Consider the following 17,488-nt stretch of genomic DNA (forward strand, 5'->3'; position numbering starts at 1 on the left):
TTAGAGGTCCCCTTGAAAGCCAGGGAATACTACTAGCTCACACTTAGTGGTGGCATGGTTCACGTTTTCCTAAGGGGCAGGTGGATCAGAAGAGCTAACAGAACAAGCCAAAGTTACGCTGTTCTGTCCTTGTGCTTCATATTCAAAAGACAGTTGTCATCTTTACTCCTGTTGCAGTAATAATTTTAAATAAAAAGTAAGCATCAGATATTACTCTTTAAAATTAGTGGTGTAATCTTCCCCCCCCCCCCCCCCCCCCCAATTTAATCGTGCTGGAATAGAATTGCTTCCGTGTTTGCATTGTTTCTGAAAGTATGACTGAAAACACCGTAGAAGCCTGACATTGAGGTATAGGAAGTCAAGAAACAAGTTTAGTGTGGTTTTTTTATGCTTATGTTTTATGCTTATGTTTTGAGGGAATACAAAATTTGCAAATGAGTGAAACTTGGCAGTTGTTTATACTCAGTTATTATAATTCAGTGTTTTGAAGGAAACTGAGATATCAGGAAATTTATCTCTGTTACTTGACAACACAGCACTAGTACTTTGCTCGTGCTGTGCGAAGTATTTTGACAGTAGAGTCATGTTAAGTCTTCACAATAAGTCTACTGGGAAAGAAGACAGCAGGTAACAGATGTGTCCTTGGGGTGATATCTTTTCTCTGAGAAGTTTGTGACTTGATTACAGAACTGTTTTCCAGCAGAAATTTGTATGTTAGGTCTAACTTGCTTTATTATATGTGCAGCTTTGAATTGAAAGCTACAGTTGATACAAAACTTAAGGACAGTGAAAGCATTTCTGGAAATAACCATTGGGAATTTTTCTTGTAGTCCTGAACCTTTACATTCCTGCCGTTATCCTATTTCCATATGTGATGGATTGTGTTCTAGGTTATAGACAGAGGAAAGAGATTTATGCTTTATATTCTTTTAAGCTGATCTTGCCTGAGAACGACTTTCTGACAGTGAAGCAACGCGTGTTAAATGTATAGCAGTTTGGAAGTATGCTATGAAATAAATTTGATGTCTTCCTAAGTGAAGGTTTCTGTGAAATTGAAAATATGATTTTTAATTAAAATGAAGAGGCTTTCTATTCTCAAAGTTGTTCTAGAAAAGGAATTACATAAACTATATTTTTAATGGTCTGACACTTTAATGGTCAGGATTTCCTGATGGCATGCCGCAATCAAGAATGACTGGGCAGGACTTGAGACAATTGAGTTCAAACCGATTTCCTCTTCCCTCTCCAATTTTTGTGCTTTATCGCATTGTTTTCCAATGTGTATGATTTGGTCTTTTGGCATCTTGTGCTATCAGAATTATTTTTTAATGTCTTCCCCCCGCCCTTGTCTGATAATAATCTGCATGCATGATTACCATAGAAGGCTCTGTAAAGTGATTCACGTGATGAGGTGTGCTTCTTGCGTATGCTCTTAGCAATTTCAGCCAGTATTTGACATCTGTGTCCTAGCTCTTACATTAAGAGTTTTTTGCCACGTACATGTGTAAAATTGGTCTTACATACATCTTAGTGATTTTTTTAAATTTATTTTCAAATTTCTTGTTTTGCAAAGGTAGTTACTTGCACCATAGATGGGACATTCTGCACTGCTATCCCATACTAAGAAAGTCAGAATTCCATAGCGTGAGAGATCAGGCGAGCCTCAGCAAATGTCTTTGAGGCTGTAGCTTCTGTCTCGAGTCCGACATTCTCAGTGGACAGAGTGAGCCCAGCAATGACTAATAGTCTGTTTCTGACTGGCTGCCCTGGATGTCTTGACACTGTCCTGAATGTCAGATCTGACCTCTTTTTCAACCATTAAATTTCTTAATAAAAATATTTGTGTTTTCTACCTTCCATAGATATAAAGTACCCACCTGTCTGTTTAGGTGATTGCACGTGATGCACGTGACTGTTGTTCATCCTCTTCAGTTGCAATTCTGTAGAGAAGCAGGTTCTCTCTACATAACATCAGGAGAACATGTTACTCTATTAACAATTTTTAATGACTGCTGTGATTTTTTTTTTTTTTTTGACCCAAAAGAAAGCTTTGCTCAAGGCTGAACACTTAAACTGGTATTTTGCAGTGCAGTTGTGGTGCTCCTTCCATGTATGAGAGAGGTTTACAAGGCTGGTTTAGCGGGGTTGCTACTTCTTAACTATGTGTGAAGGTAAGAGGAATGACTAGCATGGTCCTTATTTAAGAAGTGGTTAAAGCCAGTGGGATTTACTTGGGGAAATTCTTAACTCAGTTTGTCTCTTGTCATGTATCTGAGTTTAGGCAAAAGAAGTATTTAAAAAGAATTTTCCTGATTTTTCTGCCTGTATTGTGTTTTATCTTTCTCTTTGTTCTGTAATTTGAGGGTAGAAATAATATATCTATTTTATTTTGAGACTTCTCAATATTTGGAATATTTGCTGGTTAGAATTTGCTCAGCCATTAAAGCAGGTAGGCAAGAAGAATTTTGTGTTCTTTTCACAATACTTCCTCAAGGAGTGTCTGAATATTAGTACAAAAAAGGAGGAAAGGTGTTATGTGGTAGAGAATATAGCAAAAAGTCTCCAGGAGATTTGTTGACAGGGAGTTTAGAAGAGGGAGGGAGGCTTTTCAAGGACTTGTCTGTGTTTGACACACAGGGGACTGACTTCTAGTTGAGTCAGTTTTCCTTAAAGAAAGGATATTCATATTTGTTGGGAGTAGAAAAATGATTTGTATGATAAACCTCGAAGATTTATGTGAGATTTTTGTTCTGTGGGTTTTTTGAGTCCAAATGAAAGCTCAGCTGTCGTAGTACCAGTTCCCACCATACAGTCAGAAAAACTTAACTTTCCTTTCCATGTTGCCTCCCAGGGCATTCTTCATATTTTAGCCATATGCTTAATTAGCTACTTGTTGAAATAAACTTATATTCTGTTTATTGATGCAGCATTCACGTATGCTTCTTTATACCAGAGCTTAGCTAAAATGTAATATAAATATATCTGAAGCTCTTTAGATGAATTGTCAATAGGAAAGTGTTTCTACTGTGGAAGTAAAATGTAAGTTCTGATTTAGACACGGAAGGGAAGTTATCAATGCATGTGTAACTTCCTCTCACTGAAAGGTTTGGCTTGGCTTTACAAACATTACACTGAACCATATTGCTGAACTAAGCCAGTTATAAGCCTGTTTCTGCTTCACAGGTGGGTAATCCATTCATCTTATTAACATGTGACATTTCATAAATGCATGACAGAAGTACCAGCTACTACTGCTGGTTATTTAATTATTTTCATCAAATTAACATAATCGATGAAAGAGGGAGAGGTGAATAAGATTCCAATCTGGGCTTTTAGTCCTTGTGGCCTTTTAATGAGATAATGGTGACTCTTCGCCTGTTCATGTAGTGCAATTGAACACGTGGAGCCGCGATCTTCGTTAATAATTTTCCAAAGATAATTCACTGAGTACTGCCAACACAGAGAAAGAAGAGAGAATGCCATACCTCATGTCACTGGATGAATTAGTTGTGTAGTCTGTGTTGAAAATAATAGGGTGCTTGTTCACCAGGAACTATGTATCCAGACTAAGATATGAAAAATATGGGGGAAAGAGCAGATTTATTTTTTTTTTTTTTGGTCATGTGTATTCTGATGTATTTGGACTGATTTCAGTTTCAACCACTGTGTTTGTGGGGTTACCAATCAGTAGGTGTATGTAAAGCAATGGAATATCTAGGTAACACAATCTATGAGGATTTGTGTGGTCAGTGGCCCTTAGTACATAATTTCACTGGCAACAGCTGTGGATTTTGTTCACATTATTTAGGTTATCTTGTCAAGTGGCATGACTATGGTGTCAGGAGGCTGCCATGCCTCCCCTTTCACTTTCAGGTTTTCATACTTGTATCAAGAATGATATTTTTTATTAGATACTTTTTAAAAAACACATCCTATGAATGCCTCAAAAAATGACATCTAGCAGAAAGTTATTATCTTAATAAAATACATGGAAAAATCTGGATAAATGCAGGGTAGCGCAGAAGTATCCCTCATCTCTGCAAAGAGCCAGCCTGAGCACAGTGGGTTCCCATAGCTTAGCTTAATGCCATTTTCGCTGTACCTGGGCAGCAGCCTTGTTCCTGATGGGTGCACATGTTCTGCTGCGATGATTGACGTGAGCTGACTCCAGCACTTGTGTGAACCAGCCAGAGCCACGTGAGCAGCAGTAGCGCTGGCTGCGCGTGTGATCAGTACGGCTGGGACTCAGTACAGCTAGAGCTGGGATTCAGTACAGCTAGAGCTAGTAAGGCAGTAATAAATCCAACTTAGAAACAGACTCCATACTCTATCACTGGTGGTACGCAGTTTGGACAAAAATCAGTGAAGTAGACCTGACTGGTCTCCTGTGCTGTCACATGCTTTGGCAACCCAGGTAAACTGATTGGATAAATGAGTAGCAACTGCATCCTCCCCTCGCTACTCTGAAAGCAAATCCAAGAGATTTAAGTGAACAGTGGCCCTTTCTTTACATTTGCCTGTAGACCAGATACTAATATTTGTGATGTGCATCTGTTACTAGAGCAATATATGTTGAACTTCGTTGTCTCCATAACGATGTTCACCATTTCTCTTACTCAAATCATGAGGTGTATTCATGGAGTGAGATTTTTGCACTGATGTGAGTGAGGAGACTTCGGAAACAATGGAAACCTGATGGTCAAAAGGAATTGTAGAACTGTGAACTAATGATAAGGTTATTGAAGAACTTGTCTGCTCTAGAAAACAACCCACTGGTCTGGGACACAGGAAACCTAAGTTTAACGTTTTGACTGCTCATAATTTGTTGGGATGTTGCTGGGTAGATTACCATCTCTTTGGAACATTGACATCCTTATTAGGAAAAAAAGAATTATTCCTTTGGTACAACAACTGAAGGTTTGTTACTATAAAGCACTCTAACAATTGTTACAGATACATTTCCACGTATATTAGTATCACTTCTGTGAGGTAGAATGAATGGTCTAGATGTTTATCAGAGTAGAAGACCAGGAGCTTAATTAAAATTCCTTCAAGTAACCACACAGATAATATTTTCAGTCTTTGTGAATTTTCATATTGTCAGTTGGATGTGCAAACACTATTCTGCAACAAGTATCACAGGAAAATTGAAGTACCTATGATATTGTGTGTGCTGTAAAAATAATAATAAAAAGCTTAATCATTAAATGTAAGCTGTATAAAATTATTTACTACCTTAGCAATGAGCTTGAAAATAGCAACCAAGAACACGATCTGCTTGATGAAAACTATGGAGGCCCTCTGAAAAGTGTGTTAGGTATCCTTATAGTTGGATACCTTATTTAAAATATATAAAATAATTTTAGATGTGTTTTGGGGTATCTTGAAAGAGGGGAGATACCTGATGGAAGTTGTGCTTCAGTCTGACCATTCTAACTTCCTGCGAAAGAGCAGCAACTGAAAGCAAATTTCAGTTAAAGACATGAAAAACATACAAGGTACTGTGTAAAGCACGTATCAAGTGTCAACACTTGGCTAAGTGTAAAGTAGTACAAATAAAAAAGTATACAAAAGCTAAAAATCACCATTTCATATCAGCCATGAAGTAAAATACACTTATAAACTGTTACAGGCTGGGGTGCGTTTGGTACCTACTTTGTATGTTTGAATCCTTATATCCTCAAATACTTGGTGCGTTTGGGTGATAGAGAGAGAAGCAGGACGATAAAAATAGCATTTTTTAGTATCAACCTGGGTATTAAGTAACCTTGCCTAGTTTTGGACACTTGTGTTTAACATGAAACAACTTTGTTTCTAATTTAGAATACATCATGGCATGTTGCCTTTTGACCTTGGAGTGTGTTTGTCTGTCTAATTATCCTTTGTATTGTTTTACTGTTCCTTGAAACTATCCAAACAATTTGGTGTGGCCCTAGCAACCAAACAATACCGTTTAACAGAGATTCCCTACGGCACTTGCTCCCAGATTTCCCACATGGTGCTAGCTCACATAGGAGCAAACAAACAGGATATTGTTTCAAGGGAATAACACTCAGTGTTTTCAAGCGATTTATGGAAGTAGTTTTCTGTGTTTGAACTCTTGCGAGTGGTATTATTTTTGGTTCCAGATTCCATCTGAAGTTCTGTAGAAGGTCCATGTTTTGAAGCTTCAAAACAGTGTTTGAAACTTGAATTTTCTCTGGCAGCTAAGAGCAGAGAATGGCTTATGCTTTGATGGCAAAGAATAGCAGAAAGCAATTAGGTAATCCTGTCCCATAGTGAGATTTTTTTTTTCCCTTTAAACATGCTGTTTAAAACCTACATAGAGCCTTCCTACAGTGTTATCAATTTCAAGTTCATGAGTAAATGAATCCCACTGAATGTAATTATACCAGATAATAATGTTGTTTGACCTAGTTAAGAAATCTGATAATGTATTTTGAGTTTTTGTTAAGGAACTACTATGTATCTTATTAAACGCAGAGAAACTCCCTCCCCTTTTTCCCCTCCTATGTGTTTTTTTTCTTTATGTGTTTAACTAACATACTGGCTTTAAGTAGCAGATAAAACCACAAACATTATTATATGCAAGGCAAGAGTTGTCAATGTGAACCATTAATGCTGACATGAACTGGAGTCCTCAGCAAGTTCATAGATGAAAGTAAATCCTGGTCATTTATTCTGCCTTTTGAGTACTCTGGCATTTCAGCAAAACTAAGTTATTTGTAATCCTCTCATGGCAGCGTTTAGAATTGCTTCAAGTTTGACATTTTTCCCTTGTTTTTTTGGGGAGTTTTACTACGAGCTGAAGAGTTTGTGCGTGTGACCACAGAGATCAGTATCGTGTACAACTGTAGGACAGCCTCGACTCTGCTTTGCTGCTGGAAGAGTAGGAAGGCAAGTGCTGTCCCTGCGTTGACTCTCCTCTTTGTGCTGGCGCAGGCGTATGTGCTGTCATGTGGTGAGCAAATTGGACAACTGATTGTGTCAAAATTAACCTGGGGAAAAAAGAGATCATACGTGTGCTGCTTTTCCAGTTCGGTTCATTATGCAGCTGCACACTTGTGTGTGCTTGCACAGGAGGAGAATGGTGTACAGGGCAGGAGATGGCTAGCTGGGAGGGATTGCATCCTCTGGCAGTACTGCAAGTTATGCCATCTGAAGCGGACATCTGTGAACTACAGCCCAGGAGTGGGGTCTGTGGCGTTGCAGGCTGATGTAAGGCCGTCCTGGTACCATGTTTCCCTGACTTCATGGTCGTGCTCCCTGACTTGCACTAAATTTCTGCAGCGCTTGTGGGAGCTGGTTTGATTGTAGTCCAGTTGCTGGTGTTTTTTTGGTTTTTTTTTTGGTTTTTTTTTTTTGGTCCAGTTTACCCATTTTGAGGTGATTTCGTATGTTGTCACATGAGCCTGGGGGCAGAACTTGCCTGCAGTGTGCCTGGCTTTAGATCAGTCTAAATGGCCTTGAGGTGACAGAAGCATCCTTGGTGACAGAAGCTGTTTTGAAGCTTTGAAAGTTAACATACTAAGATGGTTTCTTATTGAGGATTAGTATACTAATGCAAAGTAAAGACAATACTTTGAAGATTATCAGTTCTCAGTGTTTTCCTGATTCTTAAATGACAGGGGCTTTTAAAGGTGGTCTTTTGAAAACTGGAAACAGAAGTGTATTTTGTAAACACGCTATTGAGACTTGTCCACATAAAGTAAATCTAGATGCAGTTCTGGGTTAAGGAGCGTGTTAGTCCTTCTCAGTTTCCCTGTAGAGAGACAAGAGCTGGTTGAGTATCAGCTTCTTATGGTGAGAAGTGGGAGTGTGGGCTAGACCAGAGCTGTGGCATGTCCTTCCCTTAAGCCTCCAGTCCTGATAATATGGGGATTTTGACACACTCCAGTAGGTAAGTCTGGAAGAAGCCAAAGCAACTGCTTTGCTAAATTTCTTCTGACCGTACACAGCTAATGATCTTCAAAAGGAGATTTAAACTTCTCATTTATTTCCAGTCTGTTAGCTTCAATATGTGATTTAAAATAATAGAGTCCAATTTGTCTGTTGAGTAGAACAAAGCTTTAGATTTCTTAGAAACACTCATGTTTGGGATAGAAGCCACTATTTACTTAGGAACGTGTGGTACCTGTTAGGAGCCTTTAGGTACCTGATTTTTTAAATTGTGTTCATCTGCAGATGGACAAGAAAGGAGAGTTGTTAAAAATCTGTGTGTTGCAGCATTTTTCTCTTTTGTAAATCTCATTTTATTTTCTATTTGTTACCTACTACAGCTAGGAAGGGTATATTCCTTCTTTTCACTTCTCTCCTCAAACCTCTGTACTCTCATTCTTGGCACATAATGCATGTCTCTCGTTTCCTGGCCTGCCTGTGGAAGCATTGGGTCTTGAGAACGACAAGAGCACAGATACTGGAGAATGTAGACACTGTAAACAAATGAAATATTTTTTTAAATGGCAGTGTCTTTGATCTCGTGTTGCCTGTGCTGTGTGGCACAAGCTCTTCTGTGTCTTTTAGGACCTCTGTTACCAAGATCAAAGTGTTAGATCAAACTGTTAGAGGATGTTCAGAAATGCTTTATGGCATGCAGTGCGCATGCATGTTGTTCTGGCATGTCACATTCTGTCGCCCTTGTTGCTGGGAATTCAGATCTGTGACCTTGGCAAGTCTTTCCAGCCTTGGAGACGTCATACTGCAATTTACGTACAGGAAAAAAATAAGCATTACTCCAACTAAACAGCAAGTTTGTTCAAAAAATACTTAGGGGGAAAACCACAGGTCATATGTAGCTCTCCCAATTTTATGCAAAGTAACCTTCCTTTTTGATTAGAGGCTAAAGTATTGGTGACCGTTCTGTTTTCACTCATGCTGATACGTTGGCTTCCGTGATGTGCTGGATAAGTGAATACTGTCTGTGGGATTAGAGGAGGTCTGAGTTCTGTAAAATGTAACTTTCTGAACTGATAGAAGAAGTCATGAATGGCTGAGACTCAAACGTGGGAAGATGTGAAGTACCAAAAGGATTAGTTTCCGTGGCAACTGGTGTTTTAATGAATGAGTTGAACACTGAAAAAATGTTTCAGTAAAAGTTGTGGATAATATTTAGCTATAGGAATTGCAAGTGCAGAAGTTGAACACACAAAAATTTTGAAAGTTCATAAAAATTGGCCAAGTGCATCTCCTCACATTTGCCTTAAAGAAGTTTAGCTAAATAAATTGCGATATGTAATACAATAAAATGGACTGAGACTAGTCTCCCTATGTAACTATCTTAAGAAAAGAAAATCTTAATATCAGTAGGTAAGAATTCTTAATATAAATTCCTAATATAAATTAAAAAAGATAACTTCTGCAGTCATGGAATACGCTACAGAAACATCAGACCTTTCTGGGTGTATCTGGGGCACCATTAGAGATGTCAGTAATTATTTTGATTTATAGTGTACCAGACAAGAATTGTAGTTGTTTACTTTGTTCTGTGTGTGTTAAACTCCTGTATTGAGTGGGTTCTGATACCTGATTTTTGGTACTGCAATTCACATTGGGTGACAGTTGTGATAAGAAGGAAATGTTCTTAGGGAGAAAAATAAAATTAAAGATGGATGAATATATGTAAACTTAGCATATGGCAATTTTGGTATGAGAGTGAAAGCACTAATCCTTAGAGAGGGAGACTGGTATATCCAGTATTACTGGATTGATTAATTATATTTCTGATAGGGAAGAAGTCTTTCAGATTTGTGACTAGAAGTGGAGAAAAGTAGTTAGCATGACATGTATAGAAAGGATTTGAATTCTTGTTAGGAAAATCAGCTTACTGACAAAAAAAAATGCCAGGAGGAACCAAGGAAATATTTCTCTTGAAGATATTTGGACACCTAGTAGAAACGTGAACTTCATGGGCAGTTTATAAAAATTGGAACAAGCAGGTACCTCTCACAATATAGGGAGATAACCCTTTAAATTGAACCTTTCGGTTTTTAGTCATACTTGACCTGAAGATACCGGATATTGAAAACTGTAAAATTTACCATGATAATCATACAGTTGTGTTCAGAGTGGGGCTGTTCACACAGCATAAGACAATTTTGCATTTTATCGATAACAAAAATGACTTACATTGTAAACCCTTATGCAGCTTCATGTTTAGAGTAGAATTTCCCACCTAATGAAAAAAAAAATCTTGTTTCATGTTATAGATAGTTGTTTCTTCCTTCTGTTTCACAGAATTTACTGTGTGAATATGTCTGTGTGGTGGACGGGAAAGTAAAGAAGTGACAGGCACTGTGTTTAGAAGTTCTGCTTTATAACTTTTTCTTTTTCTTTTTTTTTTTTTTCTTCCATAGCCTCCACGCCACCCAGCAGAGTAAATAAACGCAGAGTTTCTCCAAGTGTTGTTTCCACCTGGGAAAAGAGAGGCATCATCATGTCTAACATTACTATTGATCCAGATGTCAAACCTGGCGAGTATGTCATCAAAAGCCTCTTTGCTGAATTTGCTGTTCAAGCTGAAAAGAAAATTGAAGTTGTAATGGCTGAACCTTTGGTGAGTCCTTTTTTTTTCATGGTATCCCTTGAAATGGTCCTGTGTGGTTTTGGGTTTTTTTTGGGTTTTTTTTTTTTTTTTGGTTTTTTTTTGTTTTTTTTTCCCCTAAAATAGGCTGATCTTATCATGTGTATGATTACTGAAAAAAACGTCCCCTGATATTGTTGACTTTTCAAAGGGATTACTTCAGCAGTAAATAGGCTTCTGCAAACAGTTGCTCTCTGGATTATGGTTTATTGACTTCCGTTAAAACTGTTACTTAGCGATTACTGGAAACAACACCTCTTAGTATTCCTAAGTTCTCTAAAGATACAAAAGGAAATAGTGACAACAAAAAAATGTTCCTTCAGTTAACACTGCAAAGTGCGTTTCCTGTCAATGTTTCTTTGAAGTAATACTTCAACAATATACTTTCAAGAAACGATGCGGTTGGTTTGTTTTCCCAAGTAACGACATTAACACCCGGGAGAATATAGCAGCCAGCACATATTGGAGATAAGGCAAAGTGCAAAATTCTGTTGGTGATTCAGACCACATGATGTTTAAATAAACGGATTTTTTAACTTGGGGATTCCTGAAGTTTTTTTTTTATTTTATTTTTATTTGGAAATGCACTGAGCAGGTGAGACCCTGCAGCTCGCAGAGGGCTGGCTTGCAGAAGACCTCTGTTTGCAACTACTGCTTGCAGAAGTGTTTGTGTGCAGAAGTGCATGTGTAAGCACTTGAGCCCAAATTTTGAAACTTTAGGGAAAAATGTTATTAAGAAGCGGTCCAAAAGAACACAAAAATGGGGCTAAACATGTTTTGTGGTGTCACTGATGGCTTCAACTGAAGCCATTAGTAGATCAAAGTAGAAAAGAAAACATTTCTTTATACGCACCTTTATACATTATATATATGTGTGTATGTGCGTGTGTCTGTACCAGGCAAGCCTACAACTTGAACATAACTTGTCTGTTTCCTTATAGACATCCAAAAGAGTCAGGTATTCAGGAAGGTTTGATAAGAAAGCACAGAAACTTTGTAGGAGAAGGGGCGTGCAAATGGTGAAGGGTACACGGCTAAGAAATGAGAGGAGAGCTCTACGGATGGTGATGCTGTGGGTGGAAAGGCAGATAGCTCTGCTCAGGGTGGTCTGCGTGCCTACTGCTGTGAATGCAGCTCCCTTTGTCCCTTTTCCATTCATCTGCTAAACATATGGGGAGGGTAGTGCTTGGCCAGAATGGTTACAGACTTGCTGTGATTCAGGTGAACTGGAGAGGGCTTTTCCTGTAGACGCAGTTATTTTGGAGTTAAATCTCCTAACTGGAATACCGGTAGCAAAGTAAATATAATAGCCGTTGAGTTCACTTGTGCCTAGACCAGATTAGATAAATACTCCGACAACAAACCCAGGCTGTGTCTCCTTGCCACCCTGTTGACTGTTAGTTAAACAAATGTTTTAAAATCTGTTAATCGTACAAAATCGAAACATCTCCCCAGGTTCAAAATTAGAAAATCCATTAAACTACTGAAGTAATGCACTTTTCAAAGAAGAGTAATTCCCAGCTCTGTTGTTTGGTGAGGCTTTATGGTCCTTGCATGAAGTTTATATTGGTCAGGATCTTTTACCAATAAGATTCTGAAATTGATATTTCGTATGTATACAGTATGTATAAAATTCTTTGGTATAAAATAAGAAATTATAGATATTACTGGAATAGTCATTTGTGAAGGTCTGTGACAGTTCTGTCTGGGTTCATTTGCTAAGTTGAATTCCTTTAAACAAAATGTTTTTTAATGCAATCAGATGTAATTTTATACATAGAGCCAACATTCCTTATTTTATGTTGGTGGGAAGGAAGGACTATATAGAAAAACAGCAATTTAAGAGAGGTGCTGAAAGGTGTGGAAAAGTGGAACAACCTGAGCCTGTATAACACAAAGAGGTAGAAGGGAATCCTTAGGTGTCTCAATGAAAGGAAGTACTAAAGTACTGAATTGATTTTTATTTTTGTACATAGTATTTAATATAAATACTGAATATTCAGTTCTAGTATGTGACATTTTAAAAGGAAGATAAAAGGCCAAAGGGGCACAGGAAAGGCACTGACTGAGACTGGATAAAAGGCTTTAATGGAAGAGAGGAAAACCCTTTTATCATTTTACTGTGACTTGATTTTGTGGAATGACTTGGCTACATTAATAATGTGGAGAATATATATATAGTGTTACATAAATCTTTAATGTGTTAGATGAAGCTATGCTGTTAGATGTAGCTGTTGGAGAGAATTTGGAGCCAGATACTTTTTAAAACTTGAGGATGAACGTGCCAGCGGGGGAGCAAAATTAATTTTAAAAAAAAAAAAAAAAAAAAAGTAACTTCAGATCAAGACAACACCAGGGGGTGAGGGAATTGGTAACATTTTGTTTAGGTTTGTGGGTTTCATTTAAAAGTAACTGACTTGTGATTTTTAAAAGTAACTAAATGATTTCTCTGGCTGTGAATTTACTGATACTCCGTGAGTAGCATAGTAGCTTCCTTTCACTGAGTTAATTAAGAGTCTGCTTGCAAAAGTTTAATACTGCAGAGTTACCAAAGTTACCAAAAGAGCTTATCAGCAAATGCTTAAAATAAATGTTTCAAGTGGTGAGTGTAACCAGTGGAAGGAAGCATCCTTTTAGTGAGTAAATTAAACTAAAACACCTGGTTTTTTTTTTTTTTTTAAAAAATTCTTTAAAGTCTTTTGTAGTAGTATGTATAGTTTTAAAGGAATAAAGCCCCAGATACAATTTGTTGTAGCTTAAAATGCTCTGTCTCAGCTGAGCAAGGCTGACTGAGGCGTGATACCAGCCTTCCCCAAATGTGAAACAAGCTATACCGGTGAAAAAGATTAGTGATAAATTCAGTTACCTTGTGTTTTGTCAGGCTGCATGTAGATATAGAAGGTTAGAATTTAAACAAAGACAGTTTTACATGGTACCACCAAATTACCAACCTGTTAACTAGGTAAACTGTTAATTTACTAAAGTGTAGTTCAGTCTCACATTTAAGTCAAAACCGACGAGAATATTTTGCTGGTATTGGCATCAGGCTTATTTTATCCCATCGTGGAGAAACGAAACATTGCTCAGACTAGTACTGTATGCTTTCGTGAGTCTTGCTTAAGTGCTTTCAAAAGCTTGTCTGAAATCTGTAAACACTTCTTCAGAGCAGTGTTTCTCATAGCCTGCTCTGACGCTGGGGTAAGGATGCAGGCATTGCCCAGCAGTTGGGCTCGTGGAGGCAAGGCAGCATCGCTTGTCTGGGTTTTTACTTGCGGCTTGGAGTACAGAAACAAGTACGCTAGTATTGCTGCATTTCCCTGAGCCGCACCACTGAGGTGTGCCAGCCACCAGAGGACGGTGCCAGAGAATCCTGGAGAGGGGCCAACGGGTGGTACCTTTTTCCACGGATGCAGTTGTTTGCACAGCACCCGCACGTCTGTCTACATCCTGATCTCTGCTGCCTGCCATATGTTGACATTTCTGCTTTACACAATGGATGCAAACTGCTCTTTGGTTAATTCAATAGTGGGGTTTTTTTTCATTTCACTTGTAAAAGATAAATGTAGAACTTTTATTTCCATCTCTCTCTGAACTTCAGGAAGCCAGGAAAATAAATCTTAAATTATTAATTCAGTGAAAGTTTCCAGACCTTTACTTTATGTTGTTGGATAGATTTTTGTAAGTCATGTGTGACAACTGAGGCCATGACAAAGCAGAATTAGAATAAGTCATTGAACGATAATACATTTTAAAGCCATACAAGTCATTCAAAGGCCCTGATAAACCTGTGACTGGGTTAAAGAGTACTATTTGGTCATGTCACATTTGTTTGGTCAGTGTTACATTAACTATGGTGATATTTATGTTTTAGCAGTTAAGATCTTTAATGCTTAGGAAAAATAGAGAGGATTGTGAACTTGTGAGGTCTTCATTCTTTCTGATACTAAAACCTTAACAGTTATATCAACATTTGATGTACAGAAGTGTCTCAATTAGTATAGAATGTGGGCGTGAAAAAGCTAAGCTTTCAGAACTGTCTTTAAAATAGTTTGATATCTGTTGACATGGAGTCTAAACACAGATTATTTCACTTCTCTTTGATTTGTTATCTTTCTTTTCTTTAGCTGTTTCTGGTTTTAGACACATGCAGTGGGTATAATAAACCCAGTGTTTGTTCACCTGTATAACAGTTTTGTAGTACCATGGTGGAAACCTGTGTGTCAGGGCATTGTATCATAATGAGACTTAAGGAACCTGACTTTTACCATCTTCTTATGGGAAAGTCACTGCTCCATCTTCTCAGGAAATAGTTTTCTAGTTATTTTCCTTCAGCTTACTCACCAATATACGATGTTTATATAGGGCGGAACATTTCTTGTGTTTCTGATTTATAGATACGATTACAATTATTTATGCAGTTTATCTAAAAGCATAGTCAGACAACATTAATTCCCCTGCAGTCGACATTTCCTCATTAAAAAAAAGGGGAGGCAGGAGTTCTTCTTACAAGATAATTCTATTTTGCATATGCTCTCTGGAGCTTTTACTATCTACTGCAAAATGTCAATTGTCATAACAGTATTTTGAAGAGACTCAGCATGTAAATTATATGAATTTGTTAGATCCAAAAAAGTGTGTGTTTGCCAGTATCCGAAACCTTTTCCTCCTTGCTTTTGAATACACAGTGAAAGAGCATTGGCTAATACATCAGTTGATGAACAAATAGAATTATTTCAGAATATTAAATGCATTTTCCTGAAATCACTTTCTTTTTAAAATTATTATTTATTTAGGCATACTAGAAGTGAACATAAATGACAGTGTTTTCCTAATTGTAACCTTGAAAATACAAGACAATTTCTGGCATTTTCTGCTGTGAGTGCAGCTGTATTCAGTGTTCAAAAGGACACAATCTCTGGCAAATACTACAGTCTCTGAAAATTTGAATTCAGCATTGCCCAGGAAAAAGTATTTGCCTACTCTGAAACTTGAAATAATATAGGTAGCAGTTCAAAAGTCAGACCGTTTTTACTTTCTATAATCCACAGAAACTCGCTTAATTGTCTAAGAATAAGTAGCCAATTTGAATCTTGAACATGCTACATGCCATCCCAGTTTGTATCTGTTTAACATATAGCCAGTCTGTTGCAGCCTTGCAAGTGTTAAATGCCAAGCAATAGCAATTTTTACAAAAATTTTGTCAACAGAGTCACGTAATGAGTGTTGTATCTTACTAAACTACTGAGCAGTTACTTTGTATTAATTGAGGTACAACCCATTGAGAGCAGTACTGGCTCTGCTCAGTACCACCCACACCTCCTTTTACATCCCAGACCAGGCAAATTAAGGCTCTTTCAAGCTTACTACTTGACTTAACTTGCTCCATAGAAGCTATGTGTTTGCTTACTGCGCTCTAGCATGGGCTGTTAACTCCTTACCCTGAGTACTTCTTCTGCTTTCCTTCTTAAAGACAGTATTTTTCAATTAATTTATAATAAAGTAAAAAGTAGTTTAAAATTTCTTTAAGTAGTAAAAAATACTCATCACATCTTTATGTATTTTACTGCTTTGTAGTAGGCCCTTAAAGCTGTTACTGTGGCACTTGGCTTACCATAAATCACTGACCCTCAGAGCCAGTACTTGGGACTTAGTATTTTTTTTTCTTCTTCCCTTCCTTTTTTTTTCCAAACTTTCCAGGATACCCTAGCAATTGTCTTTCTTGTAACTCTATAATTTGATACGCTCACTAGTTATTAGAAGAATTACTATGACATTGCTATTACAGCTAATGAGTGTTTTGTTTTAATTCTCACTGAATTATTTTGTTAGGAATATAACTTAATTTTGGTTTTAGCAGAGCAGTAAATCTTACAGTACTGGTAGTGGAGAAATATTGTAATAATTATATTTTATTAATATTGCATCTTTTCATTACCTTACAAAGTTATTTCAAATGTAAAACAAGTTATTATTGACATTCTCCTTTTCCTGGACTAGACTATCTAGCTATTTTTCATGGCAGTTCAGGGAAAGCATGGATTGGAAATGCATTGAGTGGTTGTCTCTGCCTTTGTGAAGGCATTTTAAAATTAATTCTTGTACCTTACAATAACTGCTGTATATGGATGTGAATATACTTGTTAGTTCAGATGGGAATGGCTTTCCTTTGCAGTTACGCTTGGCATCCACCACCAGCTATCTCTGTTGGGCAAGCTGCTATAGGCCCTGCTGTTTGGGAGAGGTGTTTGACATTTTCTGTTTGTCAGTCTCTAACGTTATTACTGTTAAGCTACCAAACTAATTTTACATCTGTATTCTTCTGTTTTGTGAGTACACTTTACATCTTCAGAAATGGTTCTAGTTGAAAAGTAATGCAAATATTCACACTAAAAGTTATTTCTTTGTTCTGTAATATAACTGAGAAAGAAGGAATCTATCTTTGATAACAGTCAATTGCATTGTGAAATTAATGTTTCTTTTAAATTCTTTTACAGGAAAAGCTCTTGTCCAGATCTCTTCAAAGAGGTGAAGATCTTCAGTTTGATCAGGTAGGAGACACATAATTGAAGGCGTTTTTTACTGGATTAAGGTCACCTGTTTTTGCAAAATAGTGGGTCCACTCTTGTAATGACTTCGAACATCCACGTCTGAATTGGCATCAGAAGACTTAAACCTTGAATGTTAGTTAGACTTTATTTTCCACTGTAGAATATGATAGTAAGAAACTACTAGAATAGATTAATTATTTGAAGGTGACAGTGAACGCTGCTGGAGGAAAGATGCTGAAATATGGTAGGAGACCAAAAAACCTCATTTCTGTTCCTGTTGACAGACTTTGTTTAACCTCAGCCTATATAACTATTGTTTCAGTGTTTCTGATTCTGCTTTTATAAGCAAATAGTGCTAATT

The 17,488-nt window shown here is 37.4% G+C and overlaps 1 protein-coding gene across 8 annotated transcripts in view; it reads left to right on the top strand.

Annotated features, from left to right (window-relative positions):
• The window catches only part of FRYL (FRY like transcription coactivator), a 170,472-nt gene that overhangs the window by 55,628 nt on the left and 97,356 nt on the right, over window positions 1–17,488 (top strand). For all 8 annotated transcript variants that reach the window (XM_086746677.1, XM_086746676.1, XM_086746671.1 and 5 more), the window contains 2 exons: window positions 10,353–10,552; window positions 17,074–17,127. In XM_086746677.1, coding sequence (XP_086602803.1) covers window positions 10,433–10,552; window positions 17,074–17,127 — 174 coding nt within the window. In that variant the 5' untranslated portion in view covers window positions 10,353–10,432. The remainder of the gene's footprint in view (window positions 1–10,352; window positions 10,553–17,073; window positions 17,128–17,488) is intronic.

Source organism: Chlamydotis macqueenii, chromosome 4 (genome assembly GCF_036417535.1).
Source record: "Chlamydotis macqueenii isolate bChlMac1 chromosome 4, bChlMac1.mat, whole genome shotgun sequence".
NCBI lineage: Eukaryota > Metazoa > Chordata > Aves > Otidiformes > Otididae > Chlamydotis > Chlamydotis macqueenii.